This window comes from Ruditapes philippinarum, unplaced genomic scaffold (genome assembly GCF_026571515.1).
Source record: "Ruditapes philippinarum isolate M1 unplaced genomic scaffold, ASM2657151v2 ctg1115_1_1_1_1, whole genome shotgun sequence".
NCBI classification, from domain to species: Eukaryota; Metazoa; Mollusca; class Bivalvia; order Venerida; family Veneridae; genus Ruditapes; species Ruditapes philippinarum.
In genome coordinates this window covers 159,296-180,752 of record NW_026861434.1, presented here as the reverse complement: position 1 = coordinate 180,752, position 21,457 = coordinate 159,296, and the positions used below count along the sequence as shown (strand labels likewise).

Sequence of the window (21,457 nt, the reverse complement as noted above, 5' to 3'; positions counted from 1 at the left end):
TATAAATATTGCATAAAATGATAATCTTATCTACTTAATTGGCTTTAATGACGATGATGATATTTTTTCTTTTAATAGCCGACAGACCCGGTACTTGTCCTGTGCCCGTCGAAAGTAACTCTATTGGTGTTTGTCTAGACCAATGTTATGCTGACAGTGAATGTCCATACGTTCAAAAATGTTGCAACACTGGCTGTGGTCGTGTTTGCATGAATGCGATAGGCGGAGGTAAGTGTTGATTTTAATTTTCACTTGCATTTATATATAAAAGTTTTGAGTTTGATGTTCGGAACTTATTCAAAATCTGCCTTTGTACAATGGTATCTTTACAATCATTAGTCTCAATTTTCAATGTATAAATGAGAAGACATAAAAGAATAAACGACTTGGGTATCTTTCGTTTGATTATTAGATAACATCTTATTGCTCATGTGTTTAGGAGGAAGACCATGTATTCACAAGGGAAAAACGTATCAAGATGGTGAAAGTTTCAAAGATGATTGCAACACGTGTAACTGTAACGACGGTATTGCTGGCTGTACACGAATGGCATGTCGTAAGTTCAATGACAAGTGGAAATTAAACCCAGCTTTAATACTTCCTTTTATATCAGCACATTCTTTATTAACTACTTATCTATATTTTACTAACTTTTTTATTTATGTCTTTACTTATGTGATTCAGATAAAGGGAGCATGTTTTTTGTTGTTGTTTTTTATTTTTTTTTTTTTTTTTTTTTTTTTTTTTTTTTTTTTGTTTGTTTTTGCTATGATGATAAAGACCTCATAGATACAAGAAGTTGGTATGATCTTTTTCAAGCAATAAGTTGAAACGTCAAAACTTCTTAACCTCACTTTATAACTATTATTGTATTCATTTTATAAATATTGCATACAATGATAATCTTATCTACTTAATTGGCTTTAATGACGATGATGATATTTTTTCTTTTAATAGCCGACAGACCCGGTACTTGTCCTGTGCCCGTCGAAAGTAACTCTATTGGTGTTTGTCTAGACCAATGTTATGCTGACAGTGAATGTCCATACGTTCAAAAATGTTGCAACACTGGCTGTGGTCGTGTTTGCATGAATGCGATAGGCGGAGGTAAGTGTTGATTTTAATTTTCACTTGCATTTATATATAAATGTTATGAGTTTGATGTTCGGAACTTATTCAAAATCTGCCTTTGTACAACGGTATCTTTACAATCATAAGTCTCAATTTTCAATGTATAAATGAGAAAACATAAAAGAATAAACGACTTGGGTATCTTTCGTTTGATTATTAGATAACATCTGATTGCTCATGTGTTTAGGAGGAAGACCATGTATTCACAAGGGAAAAACGTATCAAGATGGTGAAAGTTTCAAAGATGATTGCAACACGTGTAACTGTAACGACGGTATTGCTGGCTGTACACGAATGGCATGTCGTAAGTTCAATGACAAGTGGAAATTTAACCCAGCTTTAATAGTTCCTTTTATATCAGCACATTCATTATTAACTACTTATCTATATTTTACTAACTTTTTTATTTATGTCTTTACTTATGTGATTCAGATAAAGGGAGCATGTTTTTTGTTGTTGTTTTTTATTGTTTTTTTTTTTTTTTTTTTTTTTTTTTTTTTTTTTTTTTTTTTTTTTTTTTTTTTTTTTTTTTTTTTTTTTTTTTTTTTTTTTTTTTTTTTTTTTTGGGGGGGGGTGGTTGTTTTTTGTTTGTTTTTGCTATGATTATAAAGACCTCATAGATACAAGAAGTTGGTATGATCTTTTTCAAGCAATAAGTTGAAACGTCAAAACTTCTTAACCTCACTTTATAACTATTATTTAATTCATTTTATAACTATTGCATAAAATGATAATCTTATCTACTTAATCGGCTTTAATGACGATGATGATATTTATTCTTTTAATAGCCGACAGACCCGGTACTTGTCCTGTGCCCGTCGAAAGTAACTCTATTGGTGTTTGTCTAGACCAATGTTATGCTGACAGTGAATGTCAATACGGTCAAAAATGTTGCAACACTGGCTGTGGTCGTGTTTGCATGAATGCGATAGGCGGAGGTAAGTGTTGATTTTAATTTTCACTTACATTGATATATAAATGTTTGGAGTTTGATGTTCGGGATCTTATTCAAAATCTTCCTTTGTACAATGTTATCTTTACAATCATAAGACTCATATTTCAATGTATAAATGAGAAGACATAAAAGAATAAACGACTTGGGTATCTTTCGTTTGATTATTAGATAACACCTTATTGCTCATGTGTTTAGGAGGAAGACCATGTATTCACAAGGGAAAAACGTATCAAGATGGCGAAAGTTTCAAAGATGATTGCAACACGTGTAACTGTAACGACGGTTTTGCTGGCTGTACAAGAATGGCATGTCGTAAGTTGCTTGACCATCGCCTCTTTATTGCTTTTAAAAGTATATTATATTTGTATTTTCTACTCACTAATGTGCTGTTTCAACCGTGTCCCAGAGGATATCTGAACTTAGTACATTAATATGAAGAAATTGATGATTATGAGAAACTGATATAATCTTCATTTTATCTTAATAATAAATCAGCATTATTAGTGTTCATCATCACTTATGTTGATTTGAAGCTTAATACACTATAGCTGACAGACCTGGTACTTGTCCTCAACCAAGGGAAACAATTGGTCTTGGTGCTTGTTTAAATGAGTGTAATGCTGACAGTGAATGTCCATACGGTCAAAAATGTTGCAGTAATGGATGTGGTCGTGTTTGCATGAACGCATTAGGCGGAGGTAAGTACTTGACTACCCACATCTAGATCCATGATTAGTATTTGTATATTTATGTGAACAAGTGTATACTTTTTACTCACGAGAAAGTTTTATCACGTTTGTTCACGTGTAGTCGTGTATACTTTTTTCACGTAAACATTTGTTTACCTTTTATTCACATGTAAATATGTTGACGCGTAGTTTTGTAAATTATTCTATTTTGTATTCACGTGTAGATGTATATACTTTTTATTCACGTGAAGTTTTATAACTATTCATGTGTAGACAGATATTTGTTTAACTTATACTGTATTTACGTGTAGATTTCGAAACATTAGTATGATTTTAAATGATTGAAAAATTTAATGATTCCCACATTACTATCACGAATCTTCACAAAACATTTTATGCAAAAGCAATAAAGCTAATGCCTAGATGTAGCAGGACTCATACGTCATGTGTTATGGTTACAGTAAAAACAAAAACGGGGGAAATTATGTAAGACGACTGTTAAAATGTGAGTTCAGTCTCAGATTTTGGGTATACAGAAACATTTCCCAGAGTTAGTATACTATTTATGTTAATATTGTACACACAATAGCAATAATACATACACAAATGTACTGTTAACATAATTAAATAGATGCCAATATATGAAACAAAAAAAGGGGCTATGCTTATTTGTTCGTGTGAATATATGTAGGTGGACAGTCATGCGTTCACAATGGAATTACCTACCAAGATGGCGAAACTTTCAAAGATGACTGTAACACGTGCAGATGTAATAACGGTTTTGCCGCTTGTACAAGAATGGCATGTCGTAAGTAAACATCCATATTATCGCACAGTATTGCAGTGAGTTATTTATTAAAGAAATCAAAAAAAATATTAAAATAACCAAATGATCTGACTATATCTCTTAATGCTGACGGATATGTAGTTGGTTAATATCTATATTAATATACACTGTTTATTTAAGCATAAAATTCAAAGGGTGCTCATTCGAATTCAGAAAAGATGTAGAAATTACTATGGTGATCATCTATGTTGCTTCTCAAATAGTTAATCAGGAAACACGTATAAAAGACCACTGTCGCTTTAGTATGGGTTTGTTAAAATAGAAAAAAGTCACTTGTTGCTGATAATTTTCACTCTTACTTGATTAAAATCATATATTGATATAATGTTTGAGCCTTTGATATTTATCCAGCAAAGAAGCCATGTGTTTACTATGGTATCACCTACAGAGACGGGGAAACATTCAAAGACCAGTGTAATGATTGTGTCTGTAACGATGGTAATGCGGCATGTACAATGAAGGCTTGTCGTAAGTGCCATTGCTCTATTTATACTACTTTATAATACAGTTTAACTGAATTTATATAGTTTGAAAATATTGTAAAAATACACTTTACAGCGTACTTCTTGCATTTTATTGCACTGGAAATGAATGGACTGAATGGCATTAAGGTGTCCCGTTATCATTCATATCCCTAATTAAAATAACGTTTTATTCCCAAAATTGCTCTGCTGAAAATCGCAAAAAGAATTTTCCATACTACCATACTGTACTTTTAATTATATGCATATAATATTGTTTTAAGCCGAGGTGAAGCCAGGACAATGTCCGCCTGAAATATCGAGTGGATCATGTGTAAACAGATGTACGACAGACTTAAGTTGTCCGGGTAGAGAGAAATGTTGCTCTAATGGTTGCGGGACTTTGTGTTTACCGCCAACTATGGGAGGTAAATCGTGTACCTTACACCACTTAAAGTCATAACATTATTAAAAATCTTTGTCGTAAACACTTTATGTTTCGAAATGATATCTATTGACATTTCCGTCGTTCTTTTAAAAGTTAAGACATGATATAAGATAAATAACGGGTAATAAAAAACAATAAAAGGGACATGATGATGGTTAGATTCTACAATAGATCTACTTGTATTACCTCCAATAATGCGTATCTAATTTGCAAAAAAATGTAAAGTTTCTATCATTAGGTATAGTTGTTAAAAATACCTGTTTGTTTAAATTTGTTATTAATGTAGTCAGTGTCAAAAATAAAGTTTTCAATAAGTTATTTCCAAAATGTCACTATATCAAGCTGGTAGAAAGTGATACTCAAATTCAACTGATTGGAAAATATATATTCGAAGATATGATTGGAAAAAGGAAAATATATTGGGTGATATGATTGGAAAAATGCTCTCATTTGTGAAAACTCTACCTTCTTAATCTCAATTAAGAGTTTCGGCATGTACCTTAAGACTCGTGTTGTGTAAGCTAAAAATCAATATTGGTTACTTATCTGAAAATGTATGTAAACTTTCAATCATTTAAACAATATAAATTAATTTAACTGTAATAGTTGACGAGAATGTTTTTTAATCTAGCGATTTAAAGACTTTTGCGAAAAGGTGGGAAAAAAGGATATTTGTAAAATAATATCTGGTGCTATTTTTAACCAAATTATAGATAGTTTTATCATGAAAATTTGTCTGTCATAAATATATGTGTGCAAATGGTATATAATGATTTCTATGTTAACGGATCACTTAAATCTTGATATATTGATGTGTTAAACGACATATTTGGTTTCAAAATTCAGGCATGACTTACTTTTTAATATTTTTTAAATTCTCTTTTAATAAAGCGCCATTGCCAAAAGCCATTGTCAGTGATTTTTTCTTTGGTCAATGGTTATTTTTTCTCGTATTATACTAAATATTTCTTTTACATTTAGTCTCATATTTTTTTAACAATACTATATAGGTCGACCATGTTATCACAATGGACAAACCATAAATGATGGAGATACGTTCAAAGATGATTGTAATACGTGTAGATGTAGTGATGGGAAAGCCGCTTGCACAATGATGGCTTGTCGTATGTATTATGATTTAATTTTTTTCTTGGAAGAATCAATGATATAAGTTTGCAAAAAAAAAAAATCTACAATGATTAACTTCCAGTCATCACGTTAGATTTGCAGGTAGAAAGTTCATAGAATTAAGAAAAGTATACCAATTTGGATGCAAAAGGAGAACATTTTTCCTTACATCGTACAATAACCTATCTAATAACTACATCAAGGAAGCATAGTAATATACAGTAAATAGCCGACAGAAATGTATGTTTACCACTAACTAATAAGTAAATTAAATAAATGTGTTTCAGCTAAGAAACCGTGTATGTACAACGGTAGACTGTACCAAGATGGTGAAACATTTAAACAAGATTGCAACACGTGTACTTGCAACAACGGACAAGCCGCATGTACGAAAATGGCGTGTTGTAAGTATGCTGTTGACTCAAAGCACTCTTATCCTTCAGGCGACAACAAATTCATCCAATGCACCAATGTAAACTGAAATCAGCACCCACATTTGTGCAGTCAGATCATTGTCTACACGGTCCGCTATTCAATTTGAAATATATAAAGTTGTATCTAGTGGATCATTCTTGATTATTTTCAAATCACTGAGGAAGGCTGCGTTTTGATGTGCATTATAACCTTTTATTTTAATAACAAATTGATAATTAAGAATTTCTTGTCTAGCTTTATTTAAGTTCTGTATTATATATTGAAAATAAAAATGTATTTTTGATGCTAAGATGTCAAACGAATGGTTTTTAATTTCAAAGTCTGTGTGAAGGCCATTATTCCCCTTCCTATGTCTTTGTTATCTTTTGTATATGCCCAAAAATATCAATTCGCATAACAATATTGTTCGGTGCTATTTAAGTAAATAAGACAAACAAATTCTAATTAAATATGTAGAAGTTATCAATCTCATGTAAAAGCATTTTAGGCGTTTCTTGTATATAAATACTAAAGAAACATCTTTTTTTTCTTTCATGAAAAAACAAAACAACAAAAAAACTTAGCGCACACAAAATCTTTGTCAGCAGTTAGTTCCCCTTATCAGAGCAGTACTTCGACAAGGTCATTGTGAACGGTGGGACTAAAAGTCAATCCAATAACCTTTTTGAAAAAGAAATCAGTTCCATCCTAGGAAGATGGTTCGTGTGAGAATTTAAGAGTTTAAATTAGTAAATTTTCAAAATTCGGAAAATCGATCCATCAGTGCTAAATATATCCTGCACTTTTACATTTTTTTATATAAAAATATGCTTTTGTGACAACAACCAATAATAGAGTTCTTTAGAATGGAGCCTAAAATGAATTGTAATGATTATAAAAGAGATAAAATGCTTGGGTATGGTTAAACTAAAATTCTTAAACAGATAATAAATAGATTATTTCCATACTGTTTTATTTGCTTTATAAGGTATACTACTGAATGACAGTGATGGTTGCTCAATTATGACCGCCCTTTTTTCACAATTTTAAAAGGTATTTAAAAGTTGCCTAATTTTGAGGAACAATATCTTTTTTTGTTTTAGATGATGAGAAGGTTGGTCATTGTCCCAAGCCTAATGGAACAGGTATCTGCATTGTGAGATGTACAACAGATTTAAGTTGTCCAAGAGAGCAGAAATGTTGTAGTAATGGTTGTGGAACAGTTTGTATGGACCCGGTTTATGGCGGTAATATTTACTTAAAGTCGTATAAAATATTGAAGTGTGGGTTCTACTACTGGTAACTTAACTCATTGTAATTGACCACAAAATAGAACAAAAAATAGTGAATAATGATACAAATGTATTTGATATCAGACTCCTTGTGTATTCTTGTTTAGTTTACGTTAATGATTTTCTTGGTATCCTTACTTTCTCAGACATGTTTAATAAACTAGGTGAACAAAAAACTCAAATTTGTTGTAACAAATTTTCATGTGACAGTTTATCTTCAACAAATGGTCATTTTGTTTAGTTGTCAATACTAGGTTTGTAATGGAAAATTATTTATTTAAATTATTGTTGTCTGTCTTTTTTTTAAGTTATTCCACATAGATAACTTTTTATATAATCTTTAATCGGTTATACTTATGCTTATCACTCTTTATACGTATATAAAATATATATTGTTCAGGAGGTTCATGTCTACATAATGGTGTTGTATATAAAGATGGTGAAACTTTTAAAGATGATTGTAACTCATGCACATGTGATGGAGGGAACGCTGTATGTACAAAAATGACATGTTGTAAGTGAGCCACTTGTTTATCACACATTTCTATTAATTATTTCTCATTTTTATTTCATTTTACATTTTTTCAGTGTTATTTGTTCACGATTGCTAATAAAAAAATATTCACAATGTTCATGTTGCCCATGAATAATATAGATATTTTTCTGTAAACAATTTCACCTTAGATACTTGTCTTGAATATTATCTTTCTCTTAATTGAATATTTATTTTAACATGACATTGCTTAAAATACATGTACAAGTGTTTCATTTCCATAAATAATTTGTTTCATTTGACAATATGGAATTGAAATTGCATATTTCAATAAAAGAGATCTCTTTTTTTGAAAATACTAGCTATTCATTACAAAATAGATATCGGTATCATACACATTCTTAATAATTTCATCATAAATATGTTTCTTTAACTTTATAGCAAAGGATAAGCCTGGAGTCTGCCCTGCACTTAATAATAACACTGCAGGTATCTGTGTAAATGAATGTAATAATGATGAAAGGTGCCCTGGTATACAAAAATGTTGCAGTAACGGATGTGGTCAAGTCTGCATGAGACCAGATGTAGGAGGTTAGTCACTTTCATCTCTTCTTGTCTTGTTTTGGTAAGGCGATTACTGTCATTTATGTGAATAATAGCGCCGAGACATTCTTGACCAGAGCATTTTCATGAATTCCAATCCGAGAACATAATTGATTATATTCTTTAATGACGAAGTAAGCAAGTAAAGACCTGACTGGAAACACTTCATTTTCCAGTCTGTTTTCTTTTTCTTTTTTTCCTTTTTGTTGTTGTTATTCTTTTTAATGTTGTTGTTGTTGTTTTATTGTTTTATTGTTTTTGTTTTTAGGTGGATTTTTTTTTCATGTCGCATTAACTGAATTGATTCAAATTATTGAATGATATACTAGTAAACTATTATTATGGAACATGTTTAGAAAAAATAATCAGTGACACTGATGGAATCTCAGCGACGACAAAGGCGTGATCATTGTCATACCTTACCGAAATGTAGATAATCAATTTCTAGGCCCAGTGGTGATCGCCTGTAAATTCAAAGATTGACGATACGTTTTCCAAAATCTTTCGGAAAAACATGAAACTAAACAAAACTAAGAAGTCTTTTGTTTAAATATGGTTTAGTGCGTTATGAAAATTAAGATAAATACAATGTATTGTCTTATATTTATAAAAAGCAATGGAAAGCACTGACAAGTTTCAACTAAGTATAGAGTAAAAAGTTTATTCTTTTTATGCTCCCACAAAGTGGGGAGTATATAGCGTTACACTTGTCCATCCGTCCGTACGTCTGTCCGTCCGTACGTCTGTCCATCCGTCCGTCCGTACGTCTGTCCGTCCGTACGTCTGTCCGTACGTCCCGAAATCTTGTGAACGCAACTCCTCTTAAACCGGATGACAATTTTGCTTAAACTTCCAGGGATGAACAGCCTTAAAGTGTAGATGGAAGTAAAGGAAGGAATTTTTGCTGCGATCAAATTAAACAGAATATTGGCCCTTTGTTGATTTTTTCATTATATATCATATAGAATTTTGTGAACGCAACTCCTCTTAAACCGGATGGCAGATTTTGCTTAAACTTCCAGGGATGAACGACCTTAATATGTAGATGGTAGTAAATGAAAGAATTTTTGCTGCGACCAAATGTAACAGAATTATGTCCCTTTGTTAATTTTTTCACTATATACCATATAGAAATTTTGTGAACGCAACTCCTCTTAAACCGGATGGCAGATTTTGCTCTTTTACGACTTTAATCTTTATTTTCAAACTTTTATTTTACTATTAAGCACTAAGAGTATTCAAGCATGATGTCCATTTGACAGTCCTTGTATAAAACATCTTATTTTGAAATGAATCGACAACATTAATAATATACAGGACTCCTAAATTCCTTTGCAACTGCAGAATAAAAAGTTCCACATAAAAATCTTACATATATATATGCTTGTTTACGAGCACATCTGCACAGTGGAGGCATCGGTGTCCTTTGGACACAGTTCTAGTTTTTTCGTTCTTTCAATACAACCTGAGGTTTTTTTTTGTTGCTGTTGTTTATTTTCGCGGCGGTTGTGGAATCTCGAAATCAATCAATTCGTCTTGCAGTTTGTCCTTGCATTTGTCTTTGTATTTGGATTGGACTTAAGTTTCTATTCAAACATTATATATAAGCTTTCTTCAAGCCATCATAGATATGTTTAGAAATACTTTTTGTCCTTATTTTAGCTGTTAGTAATAGTTACTTTAGCAATTAACGACTGTCGTTCTGGTCACCAATTCTTATGTATTTATAATTTCAGGACAACCTTGTCATGTAAATGGTTATACGTTTCAACATGGAGAAAGTTTTAAAGATGGCTGTAATACATGCATGTGTAGAAATGGTAAACCTGCGTGCACAAAGAAGGCTTGTCGTAAGTACCAAAAGTAAAATAACAGCACTATAATTACAACAAACAGTATGGTGATTTAGACTGCAACAAAATTCTTTCTATGTCTATATTTTTTGTAAAGATAATTTACAGGTTGGTTAAACATTTCTCTTTCATAAGCTAAACGAGCATTGGTATATACTTAAAATATTTCAGATATCAAGTCAAAAGATAGTAGTACAGTTATTTATTTAAAAAAAAGGAGTATTGTTTCGGAACATCAATGTTGTTATATCTGATTCAAGATGTTTGGCGAATTGTTAACAATATTTCATTGAATTATTAAAAGATCTTAAAAGGGGATTTCTGTAGGCGTATGCCTTGTCTTAAACTTATTCGTTTTTCTATTGTTGTTGTTGCTTTTATACTACTACTAATACTACTACTACTACTACTACTACTACTACTACTACTACTACAACTACTACTACTACTACTACTACTACCATTAACACTTACACTACCTCTACTACTAATAATAATAAATGTATAACCTTACTAATGTGTATGTTTTACCTTCACAGAACAGATATTCTATAACTAAACATAAATGGATCACTTTCTATATTACAGCTCCTATTTTACCGTGTTACCATAACGGTAAGATGTATTTAAATGGAGATAATTTCACTGATGAATGCAATCGCTGCATTTGTAGAGACGGGAATGTGGCGTGTACCTTTAAACAATGTGGTAAGTTGAAAATATGTAATTTATATAAATATCGTTACATTACCACAGTCACCGTTACACTTATCACAGTCACCGTTACATTACCACAGTCACCGTTACATTACCACAGTCACCGTTACATTATCACAGTCACCGTTATATTATCACAGTCACCGTCACATTACCACAGTCACCGTTACACTTATCACAAACATAGATACTATCAATCACATCGTTATGTCCTCAAACTCAACTTTATATAACAACACTCAACTTTATATAACCACAAATCGACGTCATTTTCTTTGTTATAAAATTATCTTATTACAGAATGTTAGGTTAATTCTTTAGTTTTGTCATGTTTTAGACATCTCAATTGACTTTGAATAAATGGCGTTGAATGTACCTCGTGGTAAAGTCTACAATGTTGATATGCTCTTGTGTGACTGTTTAACATATAGTAACCGGCATGTTTGACTTATGATTGCTAGGTAAGACATGCACACATCAAGGCAAGACCTACCAGGATGGTGAAGGGTTCAAGGACGATTGTAACACGTGTCAATGTAACGACGGCAGAGTCACGTGTACATTACTTGATTGTTGTATGTATATCCCCTTTTATCATTATTTACAGTAATTGACATTTAATTTTTCATAAAGGAATAATTTGGCAAAAAGGTTTGCTTACATTTCTAAATAGTGCATGCATGCCTTTTGTTTACTCTTTACATACATTTTATTTTTCGCAATGTTTGTTTTTGCTATCTTTAAAATGTGCGTATTTACTACAAAATAGATTCAAGAAATTAATTATACTATTAAGATTTTGATTTATCAACTTAAGATATTCGTTTACAAAGAAAAATAAACTTGAAATGGATACACTAATAAGTTAGGTTATTTTTATTTCAGCTGGAGCTAAGCCTGGTACATGTCCTAGGCCGCAACTTTTCCGTCCATGTAACGATCGATGTGTGAATGATAAGGGTTGCCAGGGAACCAAAAAGTGCTGTAACAACTGGTGTGGTTACACCTGCATGGAACCAGTCAATCGAGGTTATCTTGAATATTATTTTTTCTTAATATCAGATGTATACTTTAAGCTTGATCTTAAATAACCACAAAAATGTTTTAATCTACTGTATACTTTGGAACAGAGTGGGTATTGTAATCCTTTATATTTAGCACGTGCACACGTGTAATATGTGCATGTATTTACTATTGAGGTAAGTGTTAGTCTAACTCTTACCCTAATCGTTAATACGTGCGCGCGTGGTTGTTAATATCTAAAAAAAGCAACAATGTTCTTATTTATTTTTACTTGAAACTTTTCTAGAAAATGCTATGTTTTTGTTATGATCTCTATACTTAGATTTCCTTCATGTCTGTTTAATTCATGTCATTATGAAAATTTGTGATTCACAATAATACAGTTCATTTGAGATATAATCTGTGAAAAGAATTCGACAATAATAGCACACAGTCTGTGTACAGCACAGTGACACCGTCAATCGTACCTGAATGACATCAGACATATGCGACACCTAGCAACTGATAAAGCTGAGTGTGACTTGCCTTTTGTACATGAGACTTTACCTTTTGGAAACTTTTATGTCTCCAAAGAATTTAACCTAATGACTCTATAAATATTGCTGGCAACACATCTAATTATATCCCAAATACATACGGAATAAATCATATCATTTGAAATATTTAAAGCTGAAGTCTGAATAAATAAATGCATAAAGATATGAACCATGGATAAATTATTTTTACTCTATAAAAACGTGACAATAAACCATTTGATTCGAATGCATGTTGTCGTTAACAATTCATATGCAAGTACATTATTTTAAGCTTATTTTCCTTGTGCTTGACGTTACATCTTTAAAAAATAAAGCTTCTATAAATACATTTTGTCCGAAAACGTCATATGATCCTTAACCCTTGCAACGTTAAATATCATATATTTCATTCTGAACAAAAACTGAACAAAATTTTGAGGGAAAACTCAAAATATGAACTGACTAAATAGCGAACAGGGCAGACCATGATTAGGCGGCATTAGTCGCATGGGCAGATAAAGTTGATGCCAGCAGGGTAAAGTTTAACTTGAGACTTGATCTCCTTGATGTTTTGTTTTCTGGTCTTTCGGGATCATCTATTCCGTCCCATGTTGTGTTAATGGTTGCACACTACTTAGACGGTGCTAGGGGACAATGGTGATATTATGATTGTATTAAACGATGCTAGGGGAAAAGGTGATGTTATGATTTTTTAGACGGTGCTAGGGGACAAGAATAATATAAGATGGTGCAATAGTGATATTAAGCTTGTACTGAATGGTGATATGGGACAAAGTGATGTTGAGACTGTATACTACTTAGACCGATGCTAAGGAATGTGGCTGTCGAGATCACACTTACTGAAACGGATGTGATCTAAAAAAAAATCTTTCTTGAATCGCTCACTGAAGCTTTCTTTTTCCGACTTTGTATAACCGGATCGTTTTTTATACATAAATTGGTACTCTATCGAAAAGCAACGAAAGAAAGAATCAACTTATTCGTATTGGCATTGAACGCCCTTATTGAAACGTCAGTCAAGTTAAATGTAGTCAATAAAAAGATTCTATAAATGACAATATTCAGTAAGAACTTGTTTTGTTTATGTGCAGACAACTGTCAAGGTATAATTTGTCAAGATATGGAGTGCAACCTGCCAAATACGTTATATACTATTCCTGGAACATGTTGCCCGATATGTCGACCACCACGTGAGTCTTAATATTTATCACATTGTAATTTTGATTTACTTTTTACCTGATGATTTGATTATTAAATGTTGATTAAATTATAATTCGTATATTAAATTTAAATGCAATAAAAGGAAGCATGCACTTTATTGTCGCATTGCTATCGCTCATTATTTTAATTGTAGCGACATTATTCAAAATCTTGACACTTATGAGGCCCAATTGTTTCTAAACAAAGCAGTTCATAGAAGTTCGTTTAACCAATTAAATTTAATTACATTAAATAAACATTGATGAACTAAAATTACTTGGATTTGTGAACAGTAGGAAAAGCTGAAGTTCAGAAGCTAAGATTTATGATGGCGACCATAGGTAGAGAAAGCAATCAGAAAATATAGAAGCATGAGCAAATGGCTATTTTCAATCCACTAATGTTGCACAATTAAATACCTGACGAACACCTTTGTGACAAACACTTCTAATTGTACTTTTCCAAGGGGAGCGGTGGCCTAGTGGTTAAGGTTAAGGTGTCTGCCTCTCAACCCAGGGATCATGGGTTCGAACCTAATCGGGTCACGACCATGTATCTTCATATGACACCAGTACTGGTTGGTTCCAGGCAGCGGACTCAAAAGTGACTAATATAAGTTGCAAGAACTTGTTTCGCAATCGAGCTTAAATAAATATGTTTAATTGTACTTTTTGCTATTTAAGTCGGTGATAAGCCTGGCAGTTGTCCTCGTAACCCGAGAGCATGGCTTTGTCTAGACCTTTGCTCAGCAGATTTTCATTGTCCAGGTCAACAAAAGTGCTGCAGTCATAGATGCGGAAAATCATGTGAACGACCAAGATTTGGTAAGATCATGGTGAAATTACACTATTCTTACTTTTGAATTCATAACATTAAAATAATTTTTTAATAAAGTTTCCCTTTAAAAGGAAAGGCTTGCACAGTTGTGCCTTCATCCCAACCCTTTAAAATTGTGTTGTTTTTTTGGGTTTCAATTTATTATCACAATTTTTTGAATTACGGTATTTGTATATCATAAAGGGTTTATTTAGTTGTTTTTTTTTTTTTTTTTTTTTTTTTTTTTTGGAAACACGAATATTTTTTGTCAAAACGATTTGAAATCTATTCTCTATTGTATAAAACTAATAAAGAAAATGATCAATCGTAAAACGTGGATATTTTTAAATATCTATCATACTGAGGGGAAACAAGTGTGCACATTTTATTTCCCTTTTTCGCAGAGAAATCATTCGTTTGCTTTATAGACAAGTAAATGCACTAAAATACTTCGTTACGTGGTACCAATTAATAAGCATATATCAACTATGTTACACGATCACAAATACGATGCGCTATCTGTAGATCAGCACGTGGCAAGGTTAATGATATGCATGGGCTATTTTTAGATTACCTCACGCGTTCAGTAGATCTAAATATAACTCGATCATGCGTGATTTGGTAAGCAGGACCACCCTTTGAAGACGGACTACTACTACAGTCACCATTCTCTATTGTATAAAACTAATACAGACAAAAAAAACAATTATAAAAGAAAAGAAACTAACTTTTGCGTCTTTAAAAACAATTGAAACGGAACAATTTCGTTTATAATTTATTACGGTTTAAACCGATAAATCGAGTAAAAATAGAAATCATTTTTATATAAACAAACTGGGATTACCGAAGTAACTAAAATAGCTTAGATTTCCGTAATATTACTTTGTCTGATTCCGCAGTATGACGGAATCGCCCGAATTGTCACGATTGCAATCGGAACTACATCGGCTATTATCATTTATCCGAAGAGTGACGGAAAAGGCCGAAAAGTTGCGATTGGCACGATTGCAGCTGGTTTCCCGTTCAATCATGCACCAACAGATGTAAGCAGGAAACCAGCTAACCGGAACAAGTTTTCCAAATGAAATGGCTGCAAGCCAAAAAGTGCCAATAGGAAGACGCCAAACTACGTTGTCTTTTATTTACTTGCACCTATTTCTTTTTTCTTTTTTTTCAAAAAAAATTAGGTTTTGTTTCGTGTATTTATCATAATCTTAATTTTGTGTCAGAATCCGACATAGTAAAAAAATTGTCAAATTGTGTAAATTTTATTTAAGTTAAGGGTTACGGTGAAGCCAATGTTTTGAGTAATAATCGTGCAGCATTTCATACTTTTTAAGGTTTAATGCAGTGTTCTCTTTTCTTCGTGGTTTAAGTGTTCTCTCTCCTCGCTGACAAGAAAGAGAAATGAAACATGATAACAGTACTATTTTATGTACTATTCATGAAACAATATACATGTATAAAGCGAGGATTTGTGTTGTTAAGTATATTAGAAGTAGTCCGCATATTGTCATTGGAGAGGTTTTGTTTTTATAGTTCTTATATCTAAAGTTATAAATGAATATTTACTTTTTAGGAAAACAAGTATTCAATAGTAACTTTACCATTACCGATTGAAAGTTAAAATAAGGCTTTCCTACTGAAGTTAAAGATAATTGTCATATTGTGAGAGAATAGACAGCGTTCCTTGAATATACATTGTAATTTAATAACTACTTTTTACTTGAAGGTAACGTTTGAAATAGATAAAAAGTAAATTAAACAATTTAGCGATGTTTATGAAAACTTATTTTGACAAGATAAATTTTATTGCCAGATCGGTGTGAAGGTATACAGTGTCCCCCGCTAAGATGTATGATTCAGTTCAGACCTCCTGGACGGTGCTGCCCTGTTTGCCGTCGACGACGGGAAAGAGGTAGGGGACAACTTCAGATCCTTTATTCAGTTGATTGATGAATGTAATATCACCAAATTAAATATCCGCGGGTAGCTTTTATTCGCTACCTTAAGTATTTTACAGTACTAGTTTGATACACTATATTATTTAATGATCCAAGCGTTCTATGTTAAAGAAATTTGGCAGATACATTAAATTTACTTTGATGTTTAAAAACATCCGTTTATTTTTTTAAGGAACATTTGTTGAGTCTTTCTGACATAAACAGTATGGACTCTAGGACAGGAACGAAGTTAGGGCACCTTACGATAATAAAATATATACCCGTATCTAAAGATTCAGTTATAAAAGAACTATGTAATAATACCTTTGTATTTTACTTACCTTATCAATATTTAATACATTTAGACAATGACATTTCCGATTTTTTTATTATTTTCATAAGAGATTAATTAGCGGCTTCAAAGACCTACAATTGACACATGGTATACTAATAGTAAATGTCAATAAACTCTTGGTTTTCTTCTGTTTTCAGAACAAAATTAGAAACATTACAAAAGCATGGACGAAAAGACTTTGAACAATCTCTACAATGATATCTAATGTACAGCTATACCATATACAGTTGAAAAAAATATTTGGTACAGTCACACGGCAATTTATAACCGGCCGTGTATATCTTAAAGAAATTTATATTGCAGAAAATATGTCTTAAAATTATTTATTGAACATCGTTTTGTATTTCTATAAGATTGTGTAAAGTTATCATGGGGGAAAATGAATGTTTCCTGTGTAAGCTGCATCGTAACAAATAATAAATACGTCTACCGGTGAATGTCAAACACTATTATCTTTATTTTATTTAATTGTCAAATTAGCTTAAATTTTAGATAATAAATATTTTATGGTCTCGTATATAATTAGCAAAGGCGTCATTTAAGATAATTCTGATGTTTATGATTAACATGGCAAGTAATTTCCTTACAACAGCATTTGTACTTGACAAAATAATAGTTGAAAAAATAAGAAATTCAATTTCTGCTCTTTAACGTCCATCTCATCAGGAAATTATAACAAATGTATGACATCGGCCAATAACATGCAAAATATGTTTGCATATTAACGAATAAAACGATTAAAATAAATCCAGATATCCTTTGCCAGTGCTCATGTAAATACAATACTGTATGCCATGTCCGAAATATCTTTAATTGGATATAGCTTACAACATTTATTTTTGTGTTGAGTAGACAAAAATGATAAAGTACAGCAAAACAATTATCGCTTCAATTTACTTACAAACTAGTGAAAATAAAGTATGTTTTAGTTAATCAGATACAAAAATTACAGCAAGAATCTATTTGTAACACTGTTAAACCATTCAAATCGAGTGTTTCCGCATTGGGGTCAATATAAGGTTATGTCAGTCATTTATAATCAATTTATGTTATGTCAATCATTTATATAATTTGTGTGAAGAATTCAATCAATGTTTTCGTATTTGGGTGAACTTTATGTATGATTGAATAACAATTGTAGCCAGAGTTATGTAAATTTATGTATTGTATGACCTAGAGGGAATTAATCAAGATTAACATATCCGTGCTTCATGTTATTTTATGTTTGATTGACACCTGTCATAAAATTATTCTTCATTATTAATAAAACTTCTAAATGTCATACATTTTTAATTAAGGAATTATAAACTTGCCAAATACAATGAATTACAACATAATGATATACATCTTTCATTAAATAACAAATAAGTTTGTTACCTCTAAAGGAATGATGTCTATTCCCAGAGGGTTAAGTTAAGATTTTTGTGTATTTGTTTGACTTATTATGCAATTAATATGCATAAGTGTTAATTTTCAGCTTTTTTGCAGATAACAAAAAAGAACATTGTTCACTTTATAGGCGTGAAAGTGTTTGAATATTAATAGATATGTCTTTGTTACCTTTATGATAAAATATGACATTTTACAACGATTTGCATGGCTATTGTAACTATGACAAATGGGATTAAACAGTTTATATATTCTAAACTTTGTTTTTTATTATAATAACTCTACCTCTGTCAACTGTATGCCACAATGTAATAAATAAGACGTACTTTGATCATAAAATCATCCAAACTGTCACGATATTTCAAAGTAGTTTCGAATTGATTGCATATCTCTTAAATTACTTTTACATCAAATTTTACGTAATGAAGACCTCTTTATGGATGAAAATGAAATTATGCATATAAGCAGACATTATGTAGTAAACATTTTCTGAGACATGCGCAAATTCTTTATTTATTATTATATTAAAGGCCCATTATCCTTTAGAAGTAATTTTATTTTCATTTATCGTGTACTTCTATAGTTTCCAAAAAGTTACTTTTTGGTCAATTATCTGGACCATCGTTTTCCTTCTGTTGCTTTTTGGCAATAAGTACAGTTATATTGATTAAGTATTTTGTATGGAAGTCAAAATATTTCTTTGTTTACATTTTGCTATTTTGGTATTTTTCACTGTTAGTTCTACTTTATTCAGGTAACAAACAATCTAAAATGTTCTTTAACCATTATTTAAAAGTTATGAAATAAATGTTTGCCCTTCCTAGAGATTTTCTTTTCGTTTCTAAGGCATAATGTGTCTTTAATATGGAAAATAACATACACTGCACATGTCTTTGTTGACAGTATGTTAACAATGAATACGAGAAATTTGCGCAGTAATATTTTATTTTTTATGTTTTATTAATACAATAGGGTAAATGAAGGCCAACGAACAACCATGGGGAACAAACCTCAGAACATTAAGATTTTATTTGGTATTCAAAAGGAATCAAAAGCCAAAACGGAAACAATTAATATTTTGTGTGACAACAACATAACATTCTTATTTCATTCATGTAATTCTAGAAACAATTACAGTTAATGATATATTCCGTGCATGAACCTGTTGATGATTTGACAATGTAGAGTGCTAGTTCCTTTGGTAATGGAAGAGCTGTTAGACGTAACCGGCCGCCAATAATATGCTAAATCTGTCCAATGGTACTTGGCAAGGGCTTCTTTTAACAGTAAATTATATATTTAAATGATATGTTGGTATGTCTATCCTGGTCTGCGAAGTCACTTGGACATATTGCTTTGTTATTTATCCTAATAATATTTGTTCAGAATTGTGTACTAGTATGAGGTTATTATACCTTGTTTAGTACAATGCTGAATTCTTTTGGACGAGTACACAGCTGTCAAACCTACATTAGACGAGACGCTAGTTGAGTCTTATAAAGATATTGTAACTGTGAATGAGACAAATTTTGTCTTACTAAAGTCTTTATAAAATTGAAATCTGACTTCCCACGTACTAGCAAGGCTTGACACAGATGTGTGCTTCTGAAATGGTATGTCCCCTACAAAAGTAATAAAAATAAATGTTTTGGGTTCATAATTGGTTGTGTTTTAGGGGTAACGTTGATGAGATCTATGCTAAATGGGGTTCCATCCGCCCTTTCAGGCACTAAATGCAACTTCCGCTGTCGATTGCGGACCCCGGACATGTCCCCAGTCATGCCTTAAAGAGTTCATTTTAAAGCACAAAGTTGTGATAATTTACTGCAATGCAATATCCATGAAATATTAGATTTAAAGTTTGAGCCAAAAGTAGTTCACTGTACGGCTGCCAACGAGAACCTAAATGTACAGTAATCTGAGACAATATGAAATTGAAAAGGCGGTAGCCCTTAAAAGGGCTGTTGGTACCAAGCAAATGTCTCTCGCACTAGTACATCATGGTCCTTGGGTAGAAAAAGTTACTTTTGTTATACTGACTAAATAGAATGTGAAACAAACTATAAAAGTCCTCAATATTTTCAATAAAAGACATCAGCACTGAAGAATATTTACTTCTGCATTAAAGAATTATGATAGTTTAACACTTGGATCTGGGTCTTTCATGACCCTCTTGTTGATATTGCCTTTACAAGTAAAGAAGTGTTTTTTTCTATAAAATACGCGAGTGATATAAATAAAATAACAGAACCTCGTTTCTATGTAAATCAAACTTTACTCGTAAAATCTTATATCGTAGTTTTTATTTTAACTTAATATTGACTCTTTTCAAGTATTCACGTTCGTTTTGTAAATTTTTCCTACTGCAAAATTGATCAATATCATGTATTTCCGGAATTAAAACATTACTATCGTAATGAAGATCTAAAATCACAATTAGATATTATCTTTTGTTTTTTTGATAACGAAATGAATAAAAAAAGAATTACTTTCCACACTTATATTTTAATAAATACATGTATATAGATATACATATAAAACACTACTAGATATACAACAATAAGAAAAAAAGATGCAATTAAATAGGAATTTTAAATGTCATGTCAACGATCTATAGAAATCAATGTAGATTTACATTCTATAAGAACAGTGTAATGTTTCAAAAAACGCAACATCAAATCATTTTATTTATAAAGAGAACACAATTGCACCTGTACATAGAAATGAAAGGGACGCAACGATATTATAAAATGGAGACATCAACAGTCACATTTACAAGAATATACTTTCCAAACTACGATTTAAGGATCTTACACCGGATGCTGGCACATACCGGAACATCAAGCTCGAGGACAACTTTTTACGGCGATAGGCTTTGTCGAGTTTCCGCTAAACAGTTACACGAGAGATAGATACTCCGGTCCGTTACGGCAGCCGTTGTTTGATTATTTTTCTTGCATATTACATAGAAATAATATGTCGGAAAAAAAACGAAAACTAATATTTCTATTAAGCACATTTTCTTATAGTAGCGTATAAATTCACAACTTCATTCATAACGTCAAAATGACGTCATTCTATGAACGCAATTCATTCAAAAAAGGCGCGCGAGCATGACGTCATTTGAAGCACGCGACATGTCTTACAGGGGGTGTAAGACAGGT

The 21,457-nt window shown here is 31.7% G+C and overlaps 1 protein-coding gene across 3 annotated transcripts in view; it reads left to right on the top strand.

Moving 5' to 3' along the window:
- Nucleotides 1-18,551, top strand: part of LOC132715604 (kielin/chordin-like protein) — a 32,333-nt gene extending 13,782 nt beyond the window's left edge. For all 3 annotated transcript variants that reach the window (XM_060698623.1, XM_060698621.1, XM_060698620.1), the window contains 23 exons: nucleotides 79-228; nucleotides 440-556; nucleotides 958-1,107; nucleotides 1,319-1,435; nucleotides 1,920-2,069; nucleotides 2,282-2,398; nucleotides 2,635-2,784; nucleotides 3,467-3,583; nucleotides 3,974-4,090; nucleotides 4,368-4,511; nucleotides 5,542-5,655; nucleotides 5,947-6,063; nucleotides 7,177-7,320; nucleotides 7,766-7,879; nucleotides 8,300-8,449; nucleotides 10,198-10,311; nucleotides 10,903-11,022; nucleotides 11,493-11,606; nucleotides 11,917-12,060; nucleotides 13,682-13,780; nucleotides 14,474-14,614; nucleotides 16,426-16,524; nucleotides 17,042-18,551. In XM_060698623.1, the coding sequence (XP_060554606.1) occupies nucleotides 79-228; nucleotides 440-556; nucleotides 958-1,107; nucleotides 1,319-1,435; nucleotides 1,920-2,069; nucleotides 2,282-2,398; nucleotides 2,635-2,784; nucleotides 3,467-3,583; nucleotides 3,974-4,090; nucleotides 4,368-4,511; nucleotides 5,542-5,655; nucleotides 5,947-6,063; nucleotides 7,177-7,320; nucleotides 7,766-7,879; nucleotides 8,300-8,449; nucleotides 10,198-10,311; nucleotides 10,903-11,022; nucleotides 11,493-11,606; nucleotides 11,917-12,060; nucleotides 13,682-13,780; nucleotides 14,474-14,614; nucleotides 16,426-16,524; nucleotides 17,042-17,052 (2,810 nt within the window). In that variant the 3' untranslated portion in view covers nucleotides 17,053-18,551. The remainder of the gene's footprint in view (nucleotides 1-78; nucleotides 229-439; nucleotides 557-957; nucleotides 1,108-1,318; nucleotides 1,436-1,919; nucleotides 2,070-2,281; nucleotides 2,399-2,634; nucleotides 2,785-3,466; nucleotides 3,584-3,973; nucleotides 4,091-4,367; nucleotides 4,512-5,541; nucleotides 5,656-5,946; nucleotides 6,064-7,176; nucleotides 7,321-7,765; nucleotides 7,880-8,299; nucleotides 8,450-10,197; nucleotides 10,312-10,902; nucleotides 11,023-11,492; nucleotides 11,607-11,916; nucleotides 12,061-13,681; nucleotides 13,781-14,473; nucleotides 14,615-16,425; nucleotides 16,525-17,041) is intronic.
- Nucleotides 18,552-21,457: the final 2,906 nt, after the last annotated feature.